At 38.7% G+C, this 26,644-nt stretch overlaps 1 protein-coding gene across 2 annotated transcripts in view; it reads right to left on the bottom strand.

Annotated features, from left to right (window-relative positions):
- Positions 1-4,946: 4,946 nt before the first annotated feature.
- Positions 4,947-26,644, bottom strand: part of dnaaf9 (dynein axonemal assembly factor 9) — a 149,866-nt gene continuing 128,168 nt past the window's right edge. For both annotated transcript variants that reach the window (XM_063047127.1, XM_063047128.1), the window contains 8 exons: positions 25,330-25,465; positions 24,891-24,977; positions 24,322-24,428; positions 23,184-23,258; positions 18,632-18,834; positions 18,407-18,472; positions 10,750-10,843; positions 4,947-10,084 (listed from right to left, as the gene is read on the bottom strand). In XM_063047127.1, the coding sequence (XP_062903197.1) occupies positions 9,978-10,084; positions 10,750-10,843; positions 18,407-18,472; positions 18,632-18,834; positions 23,184-23,258; positions 24,322-24,428; positions 24,891-24,977; positions 25,330-25,465 (875 nt within the window). In that variant the 3' untranslated portion in view covers positions 4,947-9,977. The remainder of the gene's footprint in view (positions 10,085-10,749; positions 10,844-18,406; positions 18,473-18,631; positions 18,835-23,183; positions 23,259-24,321; positions 24,429-24,890; positions 24,978-25,329; positions 25,466-26,644) is intronic.

Raw genomic sequence — 26,644 nt, 5'->3', positions numbered from 1 at the left:
AGGGGGAGCCTGCTACATAGGCATCACCTTGCTCTCCATATCGTACTGCCTTGGCTCGTGTATCACATACACAACTGGGCCTCAACATCCATGGTTTACCCTGACCTATGTGGGGCCTCTGTCAGCAGAAACTATTACCAAGTGATTTGTCATTGAGTAATACAACATGACCCAACTCAACTATGCAGACCAAGGAGACTGCCTAAACTAGTCCTACTTGCCTACATTTGGCTCATTACTCCCTAAACTCTCCTATTAAGGTACCTGTCCAAATCAAGGTGAGGCCTCACCAATGCCTTATAAAGCCTCAGCATCATATTCTTGCTCTTGTATTCTAGACCTCATGAAATGAATGCTAACATGGCATTTGCCTTCCTCCACCACCGATTCAACCTGCAAGTTAACCTTTTGGGTGTTCTGCACAAGGACTACCAAGTCCCTCTGCACCTCAGATTTCTGGATCTTCTTCGCGTTTAGAAAATAGTCTGCACATTTATTTCTACTACTAAAGTGCATGACCATGCAGTTTCCAACATTGTATTTCATTTGTCACTTTCTTGCCCATTCTCCTAATCTGTCTAAGTCCTTCTGCATCCTCAACACTAGGGTGCAGTTCCTCTGGTTCGGGTGACTCATGTACCTTTAGGTCTTTCAGCTTTTTGAGCACCTTCTCTCTTGTAACAGTAATTGCACCCACTTCTCTTCCTTCATGCACTACAACATCAGGCATACTGCTAGTGTCCTGATGTATACATCTTTGTTCTCCACATGCTCCAGGGTTACGTGAAGAGCCAATGACCTGGCATCTGCTGTGGATCTGTTGTGCTAGTTGGCCAATTGGAGCGGAAGAAGCCTTAGCTTTAAAAAAATATCCTTGCCCGGAAAGACTTTGCAAAGCATCACTTAGAAGATACTGTAAGAAAAAGAGCTTTAACCAGTGGTCAATCCATATATCAGAAGTTTTGAGAGGAGGGTATTTCAATCGGGTCCACTGCCTGAGTACAAAAAGCAGCAGTGGGTCGGTACAGCAAAAAAAAAGAGAGCTTTGACCAGCAGCAAATTGATGTTTGTGATTGATTAGCAAGAGGAAATTAGCAGGGGCAAGCGCAGCAGCCATTGTAGCAGCGACTGTCATCTGAGTGGACAGAGTCAGAGTGGTAATCAGGGGCTTTATCTTCGAGGCTTCACTCAGAGAAGGCTAAAGAAAGGTTAAATTTTTTTCTCCTTCCCTTCTTTATATCTGCTCAGCTAGGATAGTAGAGATGGCAGGCAGGATAGTGGAATGCTATTCTTACAGGACTTGGGAAGGCAAGGGGATCCCTAGTGTCCCTGACAACTACAGCTGCAGCTTCTAACAATCCGCATTAAGGAGTTGGAACCGGATGAGCTTTGGATCGTTCGGGAGATAGGACACATAGAAAGGTAATTACACCCAAGGTGCAGGGCACAGGAGACTGAGTGACAGTCGGGAAGGGGACAGGGGTTAAGGAGCTAGAATACTCCTGTGGTCAGACCCCTCAACAACAGGTAAGATCACTTTGGATACAGTCGGGGGTGGGGGGGGTGGAGTTGAATTGGGGAGAAAATACTAAAAAAATTGAAGTGCTAAGGGACTTGTGAGTCTTTGTGCAGGATTCCTTAAAGGTTAATTTGCAGGTGGACTCTGTGGTGAGGAAGGCAAAAGCAAAGATGTAATGTTGAGACTTTATAAAGCACTGGTAGGGTCTGTCCTGGAGCATTTTGAACAGTTTTTGGCCCCTTATTTAAAAAAGCATGTGCTGAAACTGGAGGGGGCTCAAAGGAGGTTCACAAAAATGATTTCAGGATTGAATGGCTTGCATATGAAGAGCGTTTGATGGCTCTAGGCCTGCACTCACTGGAATTCAGATGAATGAGGGGAGACCTAGTTTAAATCTATTGAATGGTGAAAGGCCTTGACAGAGGGGATGTGAATTGGATATTTCCTATGGTGGGAGAGTCTGAGACCAGAGGACACAGCCTTAGAATAGAGAAACGTCCCTTTAGAACAGAGATGAGTAATTTCTGTAGCCTGAGCGTGGTTAATCTGTGGAATACTTCACCACAAGCAGCTATAGAGGCCAAGTCTTTATGTATATTTAAGGCAGAGGTTGATAGATTCTTGATTGGTCAGAGCATGAAGGGATACAGGGAGAAGGCAAGAGATTGGAGCCAAGAGGAAAAATTGGATCAACCAATGGCAGAGCACAATTGATGGGTTGAATGGCCTAATTCTGCTCCAATGTTACAGTTTTATTGTCTATGTGGAAGGTCTTGTGATTGTACAGGACCAAAGTATAACTCTTTGGCCTCAACACTAAGTGGTATGTGTGGCATAGATATAATACTGCACATCAGCTAGGTAACCCCATCCCTACTGTATAGTGGAAGTAGCATCAGACTATGGGGATGCTTTTCAACAGTAGGAACTGGAAATCTGGTCAAGATTGATTGTAAGATTAATGCTATTAAATACAGAAAGATCCTGCATAAAAACCTGCTAGGCTCAGTCAGAAACCTTAAACTGGAGAGGACATTCATCTTTCATCAGGACAACAACCCAAAGCATACTGCTAGGGCAACTATGGAGTGGCTTTAAATGAATAAAATTGATACACTTGAGTGGCCCAGAGTCCTGATGAAGGGTCTCTGCCTGAAATGTCCACTGTTCACTCCTTTGCATAGGTGCTGCCTGGCCTGCTGAGTACCTCCAGCATTTTGTATGTTCACAGGATTGTGTAAATGTGCTTCAGTCTAACTGAAAATCTCTGCCAAAACCAAATGGCTGCCCTCAAGGAGACCAGCTGAATTTCAAATTTAAAAGCAGCAGCTCCATCAAAATTAAAAGTCAGCAGGGCTAATTTCAAACTAAAAGCCTGAACAGAAAGTCTCATCTCCAGAACAGAAGCAATGGAGATAAATAAACTGAAAGGCATGGATTCTTTACAAGAGAGGGAAGGGAGGGAGGAGGTGCTTGGTAGTCAGTAGATTTATAGCAAATGTCAGTGCTTGGTTTGCCTCCTGAGGTGAAGACAGTGAGAGATCCAGATAGGGACGAAAAATAGTCATGTTCATACATGAGGGCAGGGCAGAAGTTACTAGCAAAGTTCATAAAATCAGTATTAACAAAGCCATGCTAAACATCCCTCTTATCTGCATGCAAAAACATCATTAATTTCCTTACCATGATGTCAGCCACACCTATTACAATTGTCTCATCAGAGTGTGTTGTTGTGCCACTGCCTCACGATCTGAGCAATCAAAGTTAAATCCTGAATTCTGTATGGAGATTACACGCTCTCCATGACCTCAGAGGGTTCCTCTGGATCTCTTGTTTCTTCCCACATCCCAAAGACATGTGGATTGGTTGCTTAATTGGACACTGTCAGTTGCCAATAGTGTGCGCGAGTGATAGAACCCGGGAGGAATCGATAAAATTGCGATAATTTTAAAAATAGTGTAGAATTACGTTAATTGCGGTTGTTAATCAACATAAACTCAGTGGACAAAATAACTTGTTTCTGTGCTGTCTCTCTCATGTGGCACTTCTGCTGTGGTCAGAGAAGACTTGAAAATATGTTAGGGCTCCAGCAATCTCTTCCTTTGGGTCCTATAGCAGCCAGGGACACATCTCATCAGGTCTTGGGCATTTAGCCACCTTTAAATCTAAGACATCTAATACTTCTTTTTTAAAACAATTTATTCTAGAATATCACTTTCTTGATTTCTTCAACTACCATGTCCTTCTCCATTGTTAATACTGATGACATGCATTTATTTTGTCATGCAGTTTTTTTTAATCTACATTCTAATTCTAACCTTCAAATATTACATTTCTTTAGGCATCCGTTAGTCTCGTGAGACCATGGATTTGCGCCTTGGAAGGTTTCCAGGGTGCAGGCCTGGGCAAGGTTGTATGGAAGACCGGCAGTTGCCCATGCTGCAAGTCTCCCCTCTCCATGCCACCGATGTTGTCCAAGGGAAGGGCATTAGGACCGATACAGCTTGGCACCGGTGTCGTCGCAGAGTAATGTGTGGTTAAGTACCTTGCTCAAGGACACAACACACTGCCTCAGCCAAGGCTCGAACTAGCGACCTTCAGATCACTAAATGAATGCCTTAACCACTTGGGCATGCGCCAACACACATTTCTACACTTGGCTTTACTTCAAAATTACCCCTAATATTCATTTTTATCACTGCATGGGGCCTTTATTTTCACGTTCAAAAAGTGCTTCCTTACTACATTCATATCTCCTTAATTTCTTTACTTATACGTTCATAATCTGATTTACAAGGAACTGAGGTTATGTTAAAGGATTAAGTTCATTCCATACAATACAGAACACCAAAACAGAACTGCTGGGTCCAATACCCTATTTATAACATAGGACATAGAAATATACAACACGTTACAGGCCCTTCAGCCCACATTGTTGTGCCAATCATGTAACCTACTCCTTAAACTGCTTAGAATTTTCTTCCTGCATAGCTCTATTTTTCTAAGCTCCATGTACCTATCTAAGAGTCTTTTAAAAGACCCGGTTGTATTTGTCTCTACCACCATTGCTGGAAGTGCATTTCATGCCACCACCATCTCTGTGTATGAAAAAAATTGCCTCTGACATCTCCCTTGTACCTACTTCCAAGTACCTTAAAACTATGCTCCCTCGTATTAGCCATTTCAACCCTGAGGAAAGCCTCTGGCTCCTCACACAATCAATGCCTCTCATCATCTTATACACCTGTCAGGTCAACTCTCATCCTCCATCGCTCCAAGGAGAAAAGGCCAAGTTTTAACAAATAGAGATCTTATATTTACACTAGGCTAAAGCTCATCAAGTGGATTCATTTCTTTTCCCCTTAATCTTCTGAAAGTATTAATACTCCAGAGTACATAAATAATTTTGAAAGTCCATTTGATCTGGTGAAACATAAACTTTATTGAATGTTGAATTGGAAAGCAATTGCTGGAAATTATGTGAAAAATTGCAAAACATCACACAACTACAGGTAAAAACACATGAACAAATACAAAAATAAATGGAAAAACTAATCATTATCCTATACACTTTATTGGATTAATTATATTTTTGCAGTGTAATAAATACAAGATATGCAAAAAAGCTTCAGTCACACACAAAACCAGTTTAACTGAAGTTACAGTAGTGTTGTGCAAATATAATTCAATGTTTTTAATTTAAAGACATTACTCCCATCCAAAAACAAACTAAAGTGGTTAAAGTTAGTATGAAAATGATAAATTTGGCACACTTTCAAGTCAGACAAATAAATTCCTGAATTGACTCTTCATTTATATGAAGAAATACTTTTGAAAAATTTAACAAGTAATTGCCTAAAAATCCATTGTATCTTTCAATTTATGTTATGAGGTAAGTTATTTTGTTAACAATCTGATATTTAAAATCACATCACAAGTTGTAGCAAATTACAGTAAAGTCAGTAATCAACAAATAAAATTGCTCCCTTTTATCTGAATACCAATTCTTTAATTGAATTAATTATGTGCAAATACTATTAGAATTCCAAATAGGAACAATTAAACAATTACTTAAATTAACCCTCAGGTTAAGGGAATGTAGGGTAATTTAAGTTGCAGTGTCCCTATCAACAAATATGTCCCGTAACTTCAGCGACCAGTACAAGACACTCTTTCAACAATAAAAATGCAAGCACACTGTTAAGGCCTGCTAATAGTTTAACATCATAACACCTGCTTGGCATTTAGATTTTCTTTAATACTCTGTTCCTTTGATATCAAGTCCCTTTCACCAACACCAGCCTTTTAATAGCAAGCCTTAAATTTCAATTTACTGAGGCCCAGAAATGTAAAGCATCTCAATGAAAGAAAATGTTTCTTTAAGTAATTGAAGGATCCAATTACTTCAATGGAGCTTTGAATTCAATTATCTTACAGAAACATCCAATAACCTCAGAAACTACAGAAGTCCAAAATATCTCCAGACTACGAATCTTACTTTGGTTTTAATTGTGAGTAAAAAAATCACCCAGTCATCTTTTATCAAAACACCTGCTAATACATCTTACACTTTTTTAAAAAATAACTTCCCATTCAAATATCCAAGGATTAAAAATCCTTTAGATATCAAATGAGATTTTAGAAAAAGTCTGTTACATTAAAATTATACCATATATATCTATGGATGTTCCAACATGCTAATAGTGCTTGCATATGGGCTTCTGGTATTCTGAGTTGAATTGTAAATGGGTTCCTGTCTCCTATAATGCAAATATGATTTGACATATCATGCACATTAGTCTTCTTTTAAGTTACCATTAATTAATTGATAGACCATAAATAGAACTTACAATAACTTATCTTGCACTTGTAGGAGTACAGGTAAGAACGTCTTGCAATTTTATGCTGCAGGAAACTAACCAACAGCCTAAATATGGAGCATTCATAATTTTTCTTACTGGTAAAGGACTAAGTGTGGTGAAAAAGTTCACAGTGAATCTATTTTTAATATGCTACAAAATACAATTGCTGGCTATATAATGTACCAACCATCTTCTAGCCTCTATCATCACAGTAGTCATTGATGTTAAACTAACATGTTAATGTAGCCTAATATAAGACTCCATTTTAGTGTAAGCATCTTAACTATTCATTTGATTATGATCGACGACCTTTCCAAAACCCTGTAAAATCATACATCTGTTTTCAACTGTGAACTTGACTGATCCCATGCCTCTATTTTGATGAACCCAAAATTTAGATTAAATCATATAATTGATTTATTACAGCATGGTAATGATCTCTTCTGGATAGTCTTAATTATCCTGCATGGTATTTACTTCTCCAATTAATGATGACATACATCCCTCCGCAAATCATGGTGAAGCTGTCATTTTATAGCTTCAACCTAGAAAACAGTGTAAAGCTTTAAAAATATTTTTGCTTTTTTTTACAGTGCATCTCAGTTTACAACTGTTGAAGTCATCCATCACAACTCACAAAAACTACTTTTTTTTTTGCTGTCCCAGCAAGTTAATAATAAATGTGGCTATAGTGCTAAACAAACACACAAACCCATCTAAATATTAACACAGCATAGCTGTAAAGTCTACTTTTTGGGGAAGGCTACAAAACATTTCTACAGTCACCTACTTTTAAATCTAACTATGAACTGCTTGGACTGATAAACTGCCATTCACTTATTATGCTGACAAAATGCTCCCTCTGCTTAGTTCTCCATTGACATTAATTAACCTTTATTGTACCAATATATATTTAGAAACAAAGCTGGAAGCATTCTTCATCGTATTGATGCAGCAAAACATGAAGAATACCGAGTACCTAAGTTATTGACTATATGTTAGTGATAGGCATGCTATCATCTATGCTAAAATTTGCGTTAACCTTGGTTACGTGAACTTTTTTTTAATGTTAAAGTATGGAAGGCTACACCACAGCGGAGTAACACAGTCTCTTCGAGAATTGCGGTGCAGCATTCCAACTTAACAGATGAGGGAATATTTTTTATTAAGTGATTTAATGTTTGAAATTTCTAGAGCAATTGGGAGTCAACTGTTACCTAATTTAAAATTGCACATCCTATACATATTCTAAATTTTATGGAAAAGTTACTTGGCTGGCATTTCATTTAAATTAACAAAATACTGAAGGAGCAGCACTTCACTTATATTTAAGTGTCCTGACTTAAGGAAGACCAATGACGGTCTGTAACCAAGTCTTTGCACATTTTTGGTACCCTCATCTAGAATATTAAAGCAAGTGGCAGCATGATCCTACACTGATAGCCATTCCCCTTGAATGTGCTTACTTTTTAAATTAAGATTTGCGTAATTTACACTCTTTCATGCATATAGATGATTTACATGCATAATCAAGAGCCCAAGCCCACCCAGAGTCAGATGCATATTGAATTCAGGAAGACTCATTATCTATTTAAGCAATAAAAAGGATAAATAAAATGTAATACTTATTCCCTGTATGGTAAATATTTTAGATTAAGGGAAATATGTGGTCCAGATGGATCAGTTTACATCTTAATTCTTGGACTCCGGTGTTAGCTAAAAGATCAATTAATTCTTGTATTATTTCAAAATCTATCCATAATTACTTACCGAACCGGCAAAGCTTTAAAAATCCCGTATATTTATCAAACTTTCCAGTAATAAATGTCAGCTGTTTGATTCTGGGATTAAAATGGAAGGTAATGCTCTGTCTACTTGTATAGTTCTAATCAAAACTTAACTGTGTACAGCTGAGCCAAATAAATGAATAAAACCACTGTTGCAGACAGAGTATCAGGCTACATGATGTAGTCATGTTACTCACCCGTGGAGTACCATCAGTACTTAAGTGCATTATCTGACACGATGCATAGCAGTTTTACAAGCTTCATCTAGAACAGATTAGGGCTTGCTTAGGAACAAATATTAGACTTTGTAAACTCCAAACTGTGGGAACCAAAATGCTAACTAGATTAGTGTAGCTGACTTACGTAAGCTACAAAATACAAAGTGCAGCCAAAACATTTTCTTTTTTCACATTTTTAAAGGAATTGTGTAAATATAGAACAAAGTTGAACAAATTAGCCTGAATACCTCATTTGCAGCTGAAATGGCCACTATCCACAATACTATTCATATTACTTGCAGAGAATAGGTCAGAAACATAATTTTCACATGACTTTGAAATATTTGTTATTTCACCAATCCAATTGCTTATCTGTACCTGGTTTCTCTAGTTGCTTGTCCAATTTCTATCTCTCTGTATGTAAAGTTCATGAAATCTAGCATTTGCTTTGTTCCACCATTATTTCATGCTTCATAAATAACATGTTATATATGGGGAAAATTATCTTTTAAAGAATTTTACAAGTTACTACACTTCCAGGGATTCCAAAAGCTAGGAGAAGTTCTGAACTGTGAATAGAAATACAGCTATTAGTTGTTATTAATATATTCTAAACCTTATTCAACAGAATAACTGGTTGCTAGCCAAAAAAAAATCTGATCAACATTACCTCCACACTAAGATAATCCATTTCACCAACCTCTTTCATTTACTTTCCCAGCATAAACTAATCATTTTTGGCCATAACACCTGAGTGTTGGGCAAGATGAGATAGAAGTAAAGTGGAAGATGCAGACAATTTTGCACTGTTATGTGCAAATGCTATTTTTCTTTGTTAATAAAAATACTTTGATCAAAAAACAAATCACATAGGACTTTAAATTTAACATGCCAATTCAATACTCTTTCCCATATGACACAAAGGTTCATGAATATGGTGCTAAAACTGTAGACAATAGCTGAAGCAAAACATGCCTTATTGTTTAGTCAAGCTTATGATCTACAGACACCGTTGCCAAACTACGACTTACAACTTTGTTAATTCTCTTATGAACTAAAGAATTTATGGAGGATTTTGTACTAAATTACATGGACCAGTCATGTGGAGTAATTGTGCCACCTTATCTTTCACAAATTATAAGACTGCGAAGATCAGACACAATTCTAATTCCAGAATCACAAAAAAAAAACAAATTGAAAAAATGCAAATAACTTGTTGGTCAAGCTGTGTTCATTTCAAGCAGCTTGAAACTTTAATAAAGTGTCGAGTTTTATATTTTGTTGGGTTAAATGTGACCCCTTGTGTAAAGCTGAACTGGGAATTTCATCAATTCTAATTCCCTTTGCAGCTTGCCCTCAACAGTTATATGAACAATGGAAAACTCCATCTGAACATTTGATTGGCGGTATAAACATTTGTAAATTCCTACAGGTTTCTTACTTGAAACTTTTTAGTAACATTTTAAGACACATCAATGCACAAGGAAAAAGCTTGGTGTTTTACCGATCTAATTCAGCTTTGAACAACTTGTTCATTTATCAGTGATCTGTTGTGCTGTTGAATATAATGCACATCAGACTATACCAATATTTACGGTTCAAAGAGATCTTGACTCTCTTGTTTTTCAATTTCTGCATTGTATTTCTCAATGTCTTTGTTGACCTCGGACAGGTAATCTTCTATGAATGTGTCCATCACTGATTAGAAATATAAAGGAAAATACTCATCCTGTTTGTGATCTTTCAACAAACGGAAATCCAATTCATCTTTACTATCACTGATTTCCAATTCTCCTTAAGACTATGAGCAGCTTTGGATGCAATTTAATATTATGAAAAAAATGCAGGACAGGCCTTCTCAGAATTCTGCACTTTCACAGTTGCTCTTAACTACCTGAAAGGCAATGCCAAGCATAATCACTTAGATAGGCGCTAGACAGCATAAGATATTTGAATACACATGCAAAATACTTTCACTTTCCTCATACAGATTAACAAAAAGGAAAGATACTTTACCAACTAATCCATTTGCTAACATTAATAATGCGGCTATTTCAGTTTTGTCATAAACTCCTGTTCCATTTAAAAAGATAATTCTTCTCAGCAGAAAAGACTCCAAATACAAAATTAAAAGTAAAAACATACAAAAGCCTCAGAACAAAAATCTTTTTTAGTACAAATGATGAAGTCAATGGGAAAATTACTATTCATCCCTGAAGAATTCAGGCCACAGACAATTTTGAACAAACCTTACCTTAAAGCAGGAGATTTCACATCTAACTTCATAAATGAAACTTAATCATTCCATTTATAGAGCACAAACCCAGATCATTAATCTTAAAACATTCCCATTGAAAGGATACATGGATGATAGTCTCTCTTCTCACCAAAGAAGTTTACAAACTGGTTCCCATTATAAAACCAACCAGGTGGCGGTAGCTCTAAATGACGTTTCACCTGTGAAACGATAAATAATTTTAAGTATCATTTATATTTTTAGTCTCAATACAAAATTGAAAGAAGAGATTAATCCTAGAATTAACTACCAAGAAACAGATGCCCATTTGAAAGCAATACACCACAACTGCGTATTGTACTTGAACATATTTTTCATCCATGCTGCCACTGTCTACTGTACTCTGTGGACCTCAATAATGCTTACCAGTTTGTGTAATTTCATGAAATGGTTTCTGAAAATCTACACATGCAGCAATTAGAATTGGAACTGGATTGAAATTCATTTAATATTTTCACATGTACTGAGATACAGTGTCTTGCATAATGTCATATTGAACAAATCATTACACAATGCATTGAGGTAGAACAAGGTAAAACATTAAGAATGCAAAATTAAATTTAACATCTACTTTATAATGCAGGTATACAATAAGGTACAAGATCATAACAAGGTAGATTCTGAGGTCTTATCATAGAGCTCTATTTAACACAACCATTTAATGGTCTGAAACAGCTGGGTAGAAGCTGTCCTCAGCCTGTTGGTACATGCTTTCAAGCATATGTATCTTCTGCCTAATGGAAAAGGGGAGAAGAGGGAACATCCAGGGTGGGTGGGGTCTTTGATTATACTGGCTGCTTTATTGAGGCAGTGAGAAGTACAGACAGGACCAATGGAGGGAATGCTGGTTTCCATGATGTGCTGAACGGTGTCCACAACTCTGCAGTTTCTACAGCCATGTGCAGAGGAGTTGCCATACCAAGCCATTATGCAATCAGCTAGGATGCTTATTATGCTGCATCAATAAAAATTGGTAAGGGTGGGAGGGAACATGCTGAATTTCTTTAGCGTTCTTAGGAAGTGGAGCTTTCTTGGCTGTGGCATCTATGTGGTTGGACCAAGACAGGTGATGTTGCTAATGTTCACTCTAGAAACTCTCAACCTCATCACCATTGACATAGATAGGGCATACCTGACATCAATGATCAGCTCTTTTGGTTTTAGAGAGCTGATCATTTGCTCTTAGAGTTAATGTATGCCATGAGCAGACTCTCGAAGCACTTCATGATGGTTGACATCATACCCAGTGTGTGGTAGTCATTAAGGCAAGTTGTCTGGTTTTCTTTTGGTACCGGAATGATAGTAGCCTTCCTAAAGCAGGTGGAAACTATTGATTGAAGAAGAGAACAGTAAAAAATGTCTGAAAGTACCCTCTCCAGCTGATCTGCATAGAATCTACTGACATGGCCAGAGACACTGTCCAGCCCAGATGCCTTTTGCAGTTTCACTCTCCAGAAGATTGATCTTTCACCCACACCAGTGACTGTGCCTTCAGATGCACTACAGCAGGGGTTCCCAACCTGGGATCTATAGACCCCTTGGTTAATGGGAAGGCTCACTGGCATAAAAAGGTTGGGAACTTCTGCACTAGAGGCTGTTGGGGTATGTGAGAACGTATTCACTCCCTTCACAGCTTTTATAGATATGTGAAAAGAAAAAGATTGGTTAAGACAAATGTAGAAACAGTCAGAAACAGGTGAATTGATCATGGGGAACAAGGACATGGAGACCAATTGAATAACTACTAATAACTACTTTGGTTCTGTCTTCACTAAGGAGGGCATAAATAATCTTTCAGAAATAGTAGGGGGAGACCGAGGGTCTAGTGAGATGGAGGAACTGAGAGAAACACATGTTAGTAGGGAAGTGGTATTAGGTAAATTGAAGGGATTGAAGGCAGATAATCCCCAGGGCCAGATGGTCTGCATCCCAGAGTGCTTAAGGAAGTAGCCCAAGAAATAGTGGATGCATTAGTGATAATTTTTCAAAACTCGTTAGATTCTGGATTAGTTCCTGAGGATTGGAGGGTGGCTAATGTAACCCCGCTTTTTAAAAAAGGAGGGAGAGAGAAACCTGGGAATTATAGACTGGTAAGCCTGACATCGGTGGTGGGGAAAATGCTAGAGTCAGTTATCAAGGATGTGATAACAGCACATTTGGAAAGCGGTGAAATCATTGGACAAAGTCAGCATGGATTTGTGAAAGGAAAATCATGTCTGACAAATCTCAGAATTTTTTGAGCATGTAACTAGTAGAGTAGATGGGGAGAACCAGTGGATATGGTATATTTGGAATTTCAAAAAGCTTTTGACAAGGTCCCACACAGGAGATTAGTGTGCAAACTTAAAGCACACGGTATTGGGGGTATGGTACTGATGTGGATAGAGAATTGGTTGGCAGACAGGAAACAAAGAGTGGGAATAAACGGGACCTTTTCAGAATGGCAGGCAGTGACTAGTGGGGTACCGCAAGGCTCAGTACTGGGACCCCAGTTGTTTACAATATATATTAATGACTTAGACGAGGGAATTAAATGCAGCATCTCCAAGTTCGCAGATGACACGAAGCTGGGCGGCAGTGTAAGCTGTAAGGAGGATGCTAAGAGGATGCAGGGTGACTTGGATAGGTTAGGTGAGTGGGCAAATTCGTGGTAGATGCAATTTAATGTGGATAAATGTGAGGTTATCCACTTTGGTGGCAAGAACAGGAAAACAGATTATCTGAATGGTGGCCAATTAGGAAAAGGGGAGGTGCAATGAGACCTGGGTGTCATTGTACACCAGTCATTGAAAGTGGGCAGCAGGTACAGCAGGCGGTGAAGAAGTCAAATGGTATGCTGGCATTCACAGCAAGAGGATTTGAGTACAGGAGCAGGGAGGTATTACTGCAGTTGTACAAGGCCTCAGTGAGACCACAACTAGAATATTGTGTGCAGTTTTGGTCCCCTAATCTGAGGAAAGACATTCTTGCCATACAGGGGATACAAAGAAGGTTCACCAGATTGATTCCTGGGATGGCAGGACTTTCATATGATGAAAGACTGGATCGACTAGGCTTATACTCTCTAGAATTTAGAAGATTGAGAGGGGATCTGATTGAAACACATAAAATTCTAAAGGGATTGGACAGGCTAGATGCAGGAAGATTGTTCCCGATGTTGGGAAAGTCCAGAACAAGGGGTCACAGTTTGAGGATAAAGGGGAAGAGATGAGGAAAAACTTCTTCACACAGAGAGTGGTGAATCTGTGGAATTCTCTGCCACAGGAAAACAGTTGAGGCCAGCTCACTGGCTATATTTAAGACGGAGTTAGATAAGGCCCTTGTGGCTAAAGGGTTCAGGGTGTATGGAGAGAAGGCAGGTATAGGGTTCTGAGTTGGATGATCAGCCATGATCATGTTGAATGGCGGTGCAGGCTCGAAGTGCCGAATGGCCTACTCCTGCACCTATTTTCTATGTTTCAGTTAAGCGCTTTGGGGAGGGATGTGGTGTTGTCAACAATAAAACATAGAAACATAGAAAACCTACAGCACAATACAGGCCCTTTGGCCCACAAAGTTGTGCCGAACATGTCCCTACCTTAGAAATTACTAGACTTCCCCACGGCCCACTATATTGCTCAGCTCCATGTACCTATCCAAAAGTCTCTTAAAAAACCCTATCGTATCCGCCTCCACCATTATCAGCAGCCCATTCCACACACTCTGAGTAAAAACCTTACCCCTGACATCATCTCTGTACCTACTCCCCAGCACCTTAAAACTGTGCCCTCTTGTGCTAGCCATTCTAGCCCAGGGGAAAAGCCTCTGACTATCTACACGATCAATACCTCTCATCATCTTATACACCTCTATCAGGTCACCTCTCATTGTCCGTCGCTCCATGAAAAAAGGCCGAGTTCATTCAACCTGTTTTCATAAGGCATGCTCCCCAATCCAGGCAACATCCTTGTAAATCTCCTCAGCACCCTTTCTATGGCTTCCACATCCTTCCTGTAGTGAGGCGACCAGAACTGAGCACATTTACTCCAAGTGGAGTCTGACCAGGGTCCTATATAGCTGCAATATTACCTTCGGCTCCTAAATTCAATTCCATGATTGATGAAGGCCAATATACTATATGCCTTCTTAACCACAGTGTCAATCTGCGCAGCTGCTTTGAGCGTCCTATGGACTCGGACCCCAAGATCCCTCTAATCCTCCACACTGCCAAGAGTCTTAGCATTAATACTATATTCTGCCATCATATTTGACCTACCAAAATGAACCACTTCACACTTATCTGGGTTGAACTCCATCTGCCACTTCTCAGCCCAGTTTTGTATTCTATCAAGGTCCTGCAGTGACCTCTGACAGCCCTCCACACTACCCACACCTTCAACCTTTGTGTCACCAGCAAACTTACTAACCCATCCATTCACTTCCTCATCCAGGTCATTTATAAAAATCACGAACAGTAAGGGTCCCAGAACAGATCTCTGAGGCACACCACTGGTCACCAACCTCCATGCAGAATATGACCCATCTACAATCACTCTTTGCCTTCTGTGGGCAAGCCAGTTCTGGATCCACAAAGCAATGTCCCCTTGGATCCCATGCCTCCTTACTATCTCAATAAGCCTTGCATGGGGTAACCTATCAAATGTCTTGTTGAAATCCATATACACTACATCTACTGCTCTTCCTTCAACAATGTGTTTAGTCACACCCTCAAAACATTCAATCAGGCTCATAAGGCACGACTGCCCTTGACAAAGCCATGCTGACTATTCCTAATCATATTATACCTCTCCAAATGTTCATAAATCCTGCCTCTCAGGATCTTCTTCATCAACTTACCAACCACTGAAGTAAGACTCACTGGTCTATAATTTCATGGGCTATCTCCACTCCCTTTCTTGAATAAAGGAACAACATCCGCAACCCTCCAATCCTCCAGAACCTCTCCCGTCCTCATTGATGGTTCAAAGATCATTGCCAGAGGCTCAGCAATCTCCTCCCTCGCCTCCCACAGTAGCCTGGGGTACATCTCATCCGGTCCTGGTGACTTATCCAACTTGATGCTTTCCAAAAGCTCCAGCACATGCTCTTTCTTGATATCTACCTGCTCAAGCTTTTCAGTCTGCTGCAAGTCATCACTACAATCACCAAGATCCGTTTCCATAATGAATACTGAAATAAAGAATTCATTAAGTACCCCTGTTATTTCCTCCGGTTCCATACACACTTTCCCACTGTCACACTTGATAGGTTCTATTCTTTCACGTCTTATCTTCCTGCTCTTCACATACTTGTAGAATGCCTTAGGGTTTTCCTTAATCCTGCCCACCAAGGCCTTCTCATGGACCCTTCTGGCTCTCCTAATTTCCTTTTTAAGCTCCTTCCTGTTAGCCTTATAATCTTCTAGATCCCGAACATTACCTAACTCTCTGAACCTTTTGTAAGCTTTTCTTTTCTTCTTGACTAGATTTATTACAGCTTTTGTACACCAGGGTTCCTGTACCCTACCAGAACTTCCCTGTCTCATCTGTACCTATACAGAACTCCACACAAATATCCCCTGAACATTTGCTACTTTTCTTCCGTCCTTTTCACTGAGAACATCTGTTCCCAGTATAAGCTTCCAGTTTCCTGCCTGATAACCTCATAATTCCCCTTACTCCAATTAAACGCTTTTCTAACTTGTCTGTTCCTATCCCTCTCTAATGCTATTGTAAGGAGATAGAATTATGATCACTTTCTCCAAAATGCTCTCCCACTGTGAGATCTGACACCTGACTAGGTTCATTTCCCAATAACAAATCAAGTAGTCTCTCCTGACTGCTGACTTTGTTTTGTAGCCCAGTGTAGTACGTTAGCCCTACAAAACTGACGGTTGCCCTGGAATTGGATTTTAAACAGGTACTGTCTCTTAGCACCTTTGATAGCTTTATGATGATCATACCTCCTTTTCATAATCTTTTCTGTTACCATTAACACAAAATTTGGTCATCTAAATTTTGTATGCACAATGATTACAAATTTTCTAAGTATAAACTTGTGATCAGTTGCTTTTGACATCATTTTACTTTTTCTCTACCCTGTGACTTGTAAATCCCAGCTTCACAGGGCCTGGTGGTGCTCACGAAGAGAACTGTAAAGGCACTGTCAGCAACCTGTCTAAATTCACTCTGGGAATCCTAACAGTCTCTCCGAATGTTTTGTTTAGTCTTAAGGCTTGGGGTGATTCTACAATGCATTTCCCTAGCCTAGCTACTTTCTACCAGAGAGTTAGACTGTCTCTGAACATGTCCTTTACAAAGTCCAGCAAGGAAATATACTGTCCTTATATTTTTCAACATTCTGTTTATAATCTCTGCACCTTCTCAAGATTTAACATTTCGGCAGCTTAATTAATTAGATATTGCAAGTATATATCCTCTGTGCTAATCACATATTTTGTTTCCCACTTTATATTTTCTCGTGATATTCTTATACAGAGTAGGGAAGGTGGTTAAGTCAGCATCAGTTAAAAATGAGTACTAGGGAAATGAAAGAGACTTAAAGCTAATAAATCCACAGAACTTAATGACCTGCACTTTAGTGCTTTGAAGGAAGTGGCTATACTATGGCAGAGTTATCTAACAAGTTCCATACACTTTACAAGAGTTCCCACAGAAGATATCAAATACAAAGACACCATAATTATCAATATATGCCCATTATTTCAGAAATGAGGGAGACTGAAGATAGGGAACAATAGACCACTATATTGACATCAGTACTTGCAAAATACTGGAATTTTTTTTATGAAGGAAAATAGCAACAGTAATAGGATTGCATAGAGACAACATGGATTTATGAAAGACAAATCACATTTGACAAATCTGGTGGGGGTGAATCAATTTGATATGCTGTATCTGGACTTTGAGAAAAGACCTTCAATAATGAGTTGATCCAGTAAAAACTAAGACAGCAATGGGTACATGGACATTACTGGAAGAGGAATTAAGTGGAACAGAAAACACATCTTGCTCCAATTGTATAGAATCCTTGTGGAACTACACCTGGAGTGTTACTAAGATAGCTTGTCTCCCTATCGAAGGAAAAACATATTTGCACTAGGAGTAAAAAGAAGATTTAAAGGATTTGATTCCTAGTATGGCAAATATATCAGATGGAGAGTTTAAACAGATTAAGCCCATACTCTCTGGGGTTTAGGAAGATGAGAGTCTTAAATGATTCAGTCTTCCAATGTAGTAGCTTTAACATAATTACCAGAATTAAATGAAATCAAGAAGAGTAACATCTTCATAAAGATTACAAATGCAGTGAAACAAATTCCTTCATTAACTGGACAAGTATTTGCAAAGAACTAATAAGCTCTTTAATGGGACTAAATTGAACACCATATTTAAAGACACAACATGGTACAATAGACCAAGTAACACCTCTCTCTGCTGTGATATTAGGATACAAAAGTGAAAATACTTCCTGAACACTGTAATGTTCTACAACCAAACAGCATTCAATAGCTTTAAGTGATATACTCAATAATTTCTTATCTCTCTCCCTTTAACAGCTATGAATCAATCAACTCTCAAGTAAAAAATAAATTCATGGAGCTGTCTATCAAAACATTAACCCATGCAGGTCTTCCACCACTCATTAGACCTACAAGTTAAATCTCATTTAGAATTCTGATTCAATCACTATAAAATTTTAAAAAATTAGTCGTCAGTACTTACATGGATATTTTTAATTTCTTGCTTGGTGAGGGTTTCTAATGTCCTGAAAGGCTTCTTCAGTAGTTTCTATAAGGAGAAATAAGGAGAATATTCATATTTTCACTGAAAATATGAAGAATGTTAAGTAACCTAAGTCTAGTACATTTTACAACTATACAAGATATATTAATGATCAATTTATAATTAAGACATACGGTATTATGTAATACATTTACAACTCTCTACCTGTCTTGCGCACTGTCGCAGCCAGTCTTTCATTGTCTCCTCTTTTAGCATGCAGCCAATGAATACAACAAAATAATCAAGAATCTTCCCATTAGTCCTCCCATCACCTTGCAAAGGAGGTGGTGAAGGGCCGTCTTCCAAGGGTTGTGCAGAGAATATATTAGTCTGGGTGTTGTGGCAAATTTCAAATGTTTTTTCAGAATCTAAACAAGAAAACAAGCAAAGATATTTGCTAGGACAATGCCAGTTTGTGGTTGATTAAGAACATTATATTCTTGAGGTTATAAAAGGTACATAATGCTGTCTACTTAAAGAGTACACAGAAAAGATTGTTCTGTAAGTGGTTATTTATCTTTCATCTTGTATTTTGCTTGCTAGATTAATACACCAGATCAATAGACCACCATATATGCCTCTGCAAATGCAGTGTTGCCATCAGATGTAATGATGTAATCAAACATTGCAAGAACATCATTATGAATGGCTATGATCAATCTAGTCTTGCTTCCTGGGAAAAGGTGCTCCATATACACTTGACATTGCAGAAAATGATCAGTTGGCCTCTCCAAACTAAGATGAAACAAATAGGATTTTAGATTCCTAAATAGACGGCTCTTTTTCCACAGGATGCAGGTATTCAGAAGAGGCAAACATTTGTTGTCCATTCCCAATTTCCACTTAGCTAAGGCCATTTTGGCAGCAAATTTCAATGACATTAGTCTGCAGTTACCAGATCTGGTAAAGTCTGCAGAATTTCTTATCAAAAGAAAATTACTAAACACGATGAAATTTTAAAATATTCAAAGATTTCAGGATCATAATTACACACATTAGTTATTCCAGACTTAATTATTTAAATCTAAATCTATCAGCAGTCATGTTGGGATCCAAGCGAACGTTCAGTTCTCTATACAGAAAGTCCCCAGGTTATGAATGAGATCCGTTCTTAAGTCTGAATTTAAGTCGGATTTGTACGTAAATCGGAACAGGTACATACGGTTCTTATTTAGCGTCAGTTAGTCAAATGTTTGTCCCAAGCAATAACGTTAGCCTGTCCTTCGATGCCTTATGCCCTGGTGCACTTTTTTCCTCTTTCGAAATGTAGGTCCTTTCAGGCAGAAGCCAGTCTCGTCCTAAGTATTTGGCCTGGCAAATAACCTCCCTCCTCAATAATTTTTTTCAACATTTCAGGAAAATCACTCTCAGCACTTACATCGGCACTCGCTGCTTTACCTTGCACTTTAATATTATGTAAATTTGCCCTCACTTTGAAACGACTGAACCCCTACTCGCAACAAATTCTTCATCACAGAGTGAAACAAACAGAAGATGGTAATTATCGATCCATAATTTTAACTTGTTTACTGCATCCGTCAACGGAACAGAAATACTGTGGATTCAGCAGCAGCCGTGGGCGGCAGGTCCTGAGTTCCCCCGGGTCCTAAAGTGCACTCGCACTGAGACAGGTTAAGTCACACAAGTGGGGGCGCGGCTGACTAGAAAAGGGGGGCCAGGGTGAATCTTGCTAAGGAAAATTTAAGCCAAATACAAAGTTACACACTCAACACAGTGTTACGGCAACGTGATCCGACTTAAAATGGCGGACAGCGTTCTCCTTCCTCGAGCCAACGAATTTTTAATATAATAGGCTTTATGGCAGTCCATTCGTAGTACGAGCTGTCTGTAAGTTGGACGTTCGTAACTCGGGGAATAACTGTACACTAGTCTGATTACTAAATATATTACCGCACATTTCTCTAACAAAAAAAAAGTGGCTCCAGTCTATAAGAGTTGCACATCAGGAGTCAATGTACAAATCACTTAATCGCATGTAGTGGAATAAACTTTCTCTGACTGACTAGCCCGAAACACAATACTTATACTCTATTGTCGCCAAACAATTGATACTAGAACGTACAATCATCACAGCGATATTTGATTCTGCACTTCCCGCTCCCTGGAGTACAAATAGATAGTAAATATTAAAAATTTAAATTATAAATCATAAATAGAAAACAGAAAATGGAAAGTAAGTTAGTGCAAAAAAAAAGAGGCAGGTCCAGATATATGGAGGGTATGGCCCAGATCCAGTTCAGGATCCGTTCAGCAGTCTTATTACAGTTGGAAAGAAGCTGTTCCCAAATCTGGCAGTACGAGTCTTCAAGCTCCTGAGCCTTCTCTCGGAGGGAAGAGGGATGAAAAGTGTGTTGGCTGGGCAGGTTGTGTCCTTGATTATCCTGGTAGCACTGCTCCGACAGCATGCAGAGTAAAGTGAGTCCAAGGACGGAAGATTGGTTTGTGTGATGTGCTGCGCTGTGTTCACGATCTTCTGCAGCTTCTTTCGGTCTTGGACAGGACAACTTCCATACCAGGTTGTGATGCACCCTAGAAGAATGCTTTCTACGGTGCATCTATAAAAATTAGTGAGGGTTTTAGGGGACAGGCCAAATTTCTTTAGTTTTCTCAAGAAGTAAAGGCGCTGGTGGGCCTTCTTGGCAGTGAACTCTACTTGGTTGGTCTAAGTCAGGTCATTTGTGATATTGACCTCGAGGAACTTAAAGCTTTTGACCTGTTCCATTTGCGCACCACCGATGTAAATTGGGTTGTGCTGTCCGCTACTGTTTCTGAAGTCAACAACCAATTCCTTCGTCTTGCTGATGTTGAGGGATAGGTTATTGTGTTCGCACCATGCAACTAGGTTCTTAATTTCCTCTCTGTACTCAAACTCATCATTACCCAAGATACTGCCTACAATTGTGGTGTCATCAGCAAACTTATATATTGAGTTCGATGGAAACTTGGCTACACAATCATGGGTGTACAGTGAGTACAGCAGGGGGCTGAATACACAGCCTTGTGGGGCACCGGTGCTCAGAGTGATTGTAGAGGAGAGTTTGTCCCCTATTTTTACAGCCTGTGTCCTGTCTGTGAGGAAGCTGAAGATCCAGCTACAGATCTGAGTGCTAAGGCCCAGGTTCCAGAGCTTAGGAATCAGTTTACTTGGCATGATGGTATTAAAGGCAGAGCTGTAGTCAATGAAGCCTTACATATGCGTCTTTATTCTCCAGGTGTTCTAGGGAGGAATGTAGGGCCACAGAGATGGCATCTGCCGTTGACCTATTGCTCCGGTAGGCGCATTGCAAAGCATCGAGGTTGACCAGTAGGCTGTGGTTGGTGTGTGCCATAACCAATCACTCGAAGCACTTCTTAGCAATTGATGTCACAGCCACAGGTCGACAGTCATTCAGACATGTCACCTTGCTCTTCTTCGGCACCGGGATTATCGTTGCCTTCTTAAAACACGAGGGGATCTTAGACTGAAGCAAGGAGCAGTTAATACCAGCAAGCATATTAGAATGCTACCACACAGATGTGCCCTTTTAAGTTACAGGAAATAGTTCACTGTCCCTTCATTCTTGCTAGTTCTAAGTCTTGAAACTTCCTCCCCACATAAGTATTTCCACCAGAAGTAAAGCACTGGCTAAGAACGTACCTCACCACCACCTTCAAAATCAGAATGGGAAGAATTAACAGACTTGGCAGTCAAACTAAATCCCACAAGTACATTTAAAAAAGCAATCCAGAAAATACTTAGGTAAGAAATAAATGATGTACAACATTGGACTTCACTTAACTCTCACTTTTACATTTTCACTTTCCTTTATAGATTTAAGTATTTGTGTATGCATTTGTTGACAAGTTGAAGTGAAAGAATTCAAGTTGAACTGCAGCACCTAAAACTTAGCCTTACAGAAAGCAAATCTACTTTAATAAGAGTGGCAATGGGAAGTGCAGCTACAAATGTAGAAAGAAGCTATCACTATTAGTCTAGCAGAAAATCTAGCAAACATTACAAAAGCAAAATACTGTGGAAATAGTAAATAAAAACAGAAACTACTACAGGTACTCAGCATACCCAGCAACCATGAGCACAGAATCAATATTTCATATTAGAACATAGAACAATATTACTAGGAAGCAGTCCCTTCAGCCCATGATGTAATTAAGCTGCTGACGCCCGATTCCTTCTGCCTGCACATGGTACACATCTCTCCATTTCTTAAAAGTCTCTATAACGTCTGCCTTCACCCCCACCTTTGACAGTTCATTCTAGCACCTACCAGTCTTCTGAGGGAGAGAATTAAAAATCATTTGGAAAAGCAAGGACTAATCATGGACAACCAACATGGCTTTATCAAGCAGAGATTTTGTCTGACCAATGTAAATGAATTTTTTTTGCAGAGGGGACACGAAGGATATTTTCTTCATCCAGAGAGTGGTAACTATCTGGAATGCACTGTCTAAAGCAAAGTCCCTGAGAGCAATTAAAAAGAGTCAAGATAAGCGTGTGTATCATCTAGCAAAGACTAGGTATCTAGGAATAAGTGCTGCATGATAGAATTAATACAGAAAGGTACCCATTAGTCAGTATGGATGAGCTGAGCTGAATGATCTACTTCCATACTGTGTGATTCTGTGGACAAAAACATCTCAATTGCCCCAGCATTTATACCACCTTACACAGAAGAATGATAGCAATGAAACTATCTACCTGAAAATTTCAGCTGTGCTTGAATATGATAAACATTTCCACAGAAAGGACTTGATTTCAACGTGTTCCTCAGTGCTAGATGGACACAAAATGCAGATCAAGGTTACTAAGGAAAAATGCTGTAAATATTCTTTGGTTTTAATGTTTTACACAACAGTTTGAAGATTTAAGGCAATTGCCATTAATATTTACTTATCCTTCCAAATACCAACCATTTTCTCTTTATAGCATATAACAGTTAAATAACTTCACACACTGGGTCAACATAATAGGCAGCTTATTCAGGTGGTGAAAACTTAGTCATCACAATTGATCTCTCTGGAGGAGATATAAATAGGAGATAAGTATGAACAGACACTAACAGAAGAAAAAATGCTGAAAAGTTATTGGAACATTTGAAATAAAAGTGTTGGGAATATACATCTTAAGAGAGAAAAATAATAGTGTAACAGACTGATGACATTAATCTGAATTTACGAATTCTGATACAAGCTTGGAAGGCTGCCTTACTTGTTTCCAGAATCAATAGGTTTGGTTTACATATAATGGCAAAGTAAACAATACAAGATATGGAAAGGAATTATTTCCTAAGAATCAATTGTATAGAAAATCTAGCAAAGTCCAAAGGAAAATAATTCTTTTTCAAGTTTACAATTTATCATTTTCTTCTGTTTCTTTGGATCAGCAGCAAAAGATCAGCTGTAAGAGGTTTACTAAGATTTTTTAAATAAGACACAGCAATCGTGTTGAGAACTTTCAACTGATACATCAATAACTTTTCAACTCTGACAATAATGTACTTATTCTGCCTTTTCAAAGTTATGACATGTACAATGCTAGCTTGAAAGGGAGATAAAGAATCTCAAATCCTTTTAGTTGTCAGCGGGACTAATGCATTGTCACACAAGTAGATATATCATCCAGACATGAAACCAAATTATTATTCATATTTTAAAATACTTCCTAGCCCATAGAATTATATTTGTACCTATCTACCTTATTATCATTTTATTTCCATTTACAATTGCACCATCTTTCAGAACAAGCTTGGTAAAATAAAATAATCAGCAGTTGATGTTTTGCCGCTGATCCAAAGAAACTGAAGAACTTTATACCTCGCTATAAAACTTAACTGTACCTTTACACTTAGTCACAAATCGGGCCTTATCAAGTGGACGGTTGAACCGAATGCAGATCTGAGTCATTTGTGGGAAAACTGGTCCTGATCTGAATTTGCCATTCCACCTAGGTGAAACGTAAAATTAAACTATACATTTCTTTCCAAAATATTCATGAATATTGAATTTTCTTAAAAATATTTTTCCTTAGCCAAGTAAAGCTTTCTCCATAACAACATTGCATGCAAAGCATATTGGCATCTGTAAAAGGTGTTTCAGTACAGGCTACACTATTTTGTTAAATTGTTAATTTAAAAATCTCTTCATCCAAGTTACATTACATAGAACAAAACAACACAGGAACAGGCTCTCCTGCTCACAATGTCTCCGCCAAAGCTTTTTCATGAAATTGGCAGTTGAGTTAGCACGAAATAACTAATAATTTGAATTAATCAACGTAAATAGTAACAAAATTGTTGATAAAAATACCAGAATGTCTGCACAATTTCACAGCTTAATCACTTACACTTCTCCCTACCGCTTGCTTGCGAAGAGTAGCACAAAAATAATGTACACTGAAAAATCTTACCAGCCAGGAAACGTCAAATAACGTGTTCTCAACATGAAGGGTTCTGAGAAACTGCTTTCAGACAGAATCATTTCAATATCAGCATTCCTAGGTTTTGTGGGACAGAAGGATAAAGGGGAATTTTATAACGGTGATAATGCATACTGATTTATTAATTTAATGCCTTAGATTTTATTTTAATCTTCACAGAACGTAAAGCATCCTAACCACATGCAAGAAATATTTGTTTCCATCTATTGCAATTAATAGGAAATATAAATGAGATATTTAATCTTTCATCTATGTGAAATTCCAGATACAGGCACTTAGCAGGTAGCCACATTTTTGCTTAATGTTAGCATTACAGAATTATAGAGACTTATTATGTATTAACTATAATTCACTGGGTGTGTCTTCTAAATGATGGTGGAATTCAAAAATTCAGTCTTGATTTTAATACCTTGTCACTGCTCCCTTTTCTGCTAGAATGAATGCAACTCTGGGGTTTGCTGCACGAATCAACTTCTGCAGATGCACCAAGAGCGGATGCCTTTGCTCGGAGGTCAAGCTTGTGAAAACTACATTACTAACCACTCCTGCAAACAAACAAAAAAGGTAGCTCAATAAGTTATCAATATAAGATTGAAATGAATACACAGAAAATTTATAAGGATGCTGCCAAGACTTGAGGACCTTACTTACAGGGAAAAGTTTAGATTGGACTTTATTCGCTGCAGTGTAAAAGAATGAGGGGAGATTTGATAGAAGTATTGAAAATTATGAGGGATAAGTTCAAGCAAACCTTTTCCACTGAGGTTGGGTGAGACTAGAACGAAAGGTTAAGGATGAAAGGTGAAATATTTAAGGGGAACCTGGGGGTGGGGGGAGGGAACTTCTTCACCCAGATGGTAGTGCAAGTGCGGGATGAGCTGCCAGTGGAAGTGATGGATGTGGGTTTGATTGCAACACTTAAGAGAAGTTTGAATAAGTACATAGATGGGAGGGGTATGGAGAGCTATGGTCTGGGTGCACCAGGCAGAATAACAGTTCGGCAGACTAGATGAACTGAAGGGCCTGCTTCTGTTATAGTGCTCTACGCCTCTGTGATTGAGAAACTGAGACTGAAAATTAATGTCTTATTCTTTCCATTGTATCCCTTAGTTTGAAGTCTTATGCACCAAATCTCAGATTTCTAACTCAAACTTAGCTTCCTTCCACCCCACCCCACCAGCTGCATTCACAGTAAAAAAAAAATTAATCACACTGTGCGGATAAATCCTCAGGTTTACACAGTGGAAAAATCTTAGTAAAAGCAGTAGTGGGTGTCTAGAAGGATGCTAAAAAAATTTTAAATTGAGCGGTAGCATTGTAGCTCACCACTCCATTTTTGGCTCACAAACCTGAAGGGCCAATTGGGATCCATCTGTCTGTCAGTTAAAATGATTCTGTGAGTAGTTCAACCGCTTTAAACTGGCTTAATGTACTGGCAAAGGCCAGAAAGGACTTTAATATTTGGATTCAATTACGTAATTTCTATTGCAAAAAGCACACACTGACACTCAAGCATAAAACGGAACTCGGCTATAAAGTTTATTACTAAAGTCAATGTTCCAACTGGCTAAGATCACTTCATCAAGAAATAGTCTTAGATAGCTACATGGTGCATAAAAGTAGCAGTGTATCAGAAAAACTTTAACCTTTGTCAAAAATTACCATTGCAATACCTATACAGGATGCAAGCATGCACTTGCATTACCTGCATACAATCCTACAAC

This window comes from Mobula hypostoma, chromosome 4, assembly GCF_963921235.1.
Source record: "Mobula hypostoma chromosome 4, sMobHyp1.1, whole genome shotgun sequence".
Classification (NCBI taxonomy): Eukaryota; Metazoa; Chordata; class Chondrichthyes; order Myliobatiformes; family Myliobatidae; genus Mobula; species Mobula hypostoma.
The sequence above is the reverse complement of the archived record's forward strand: the minus strand, read 5'-3'. Positions and strand labels throughout refer to the sequence as shown.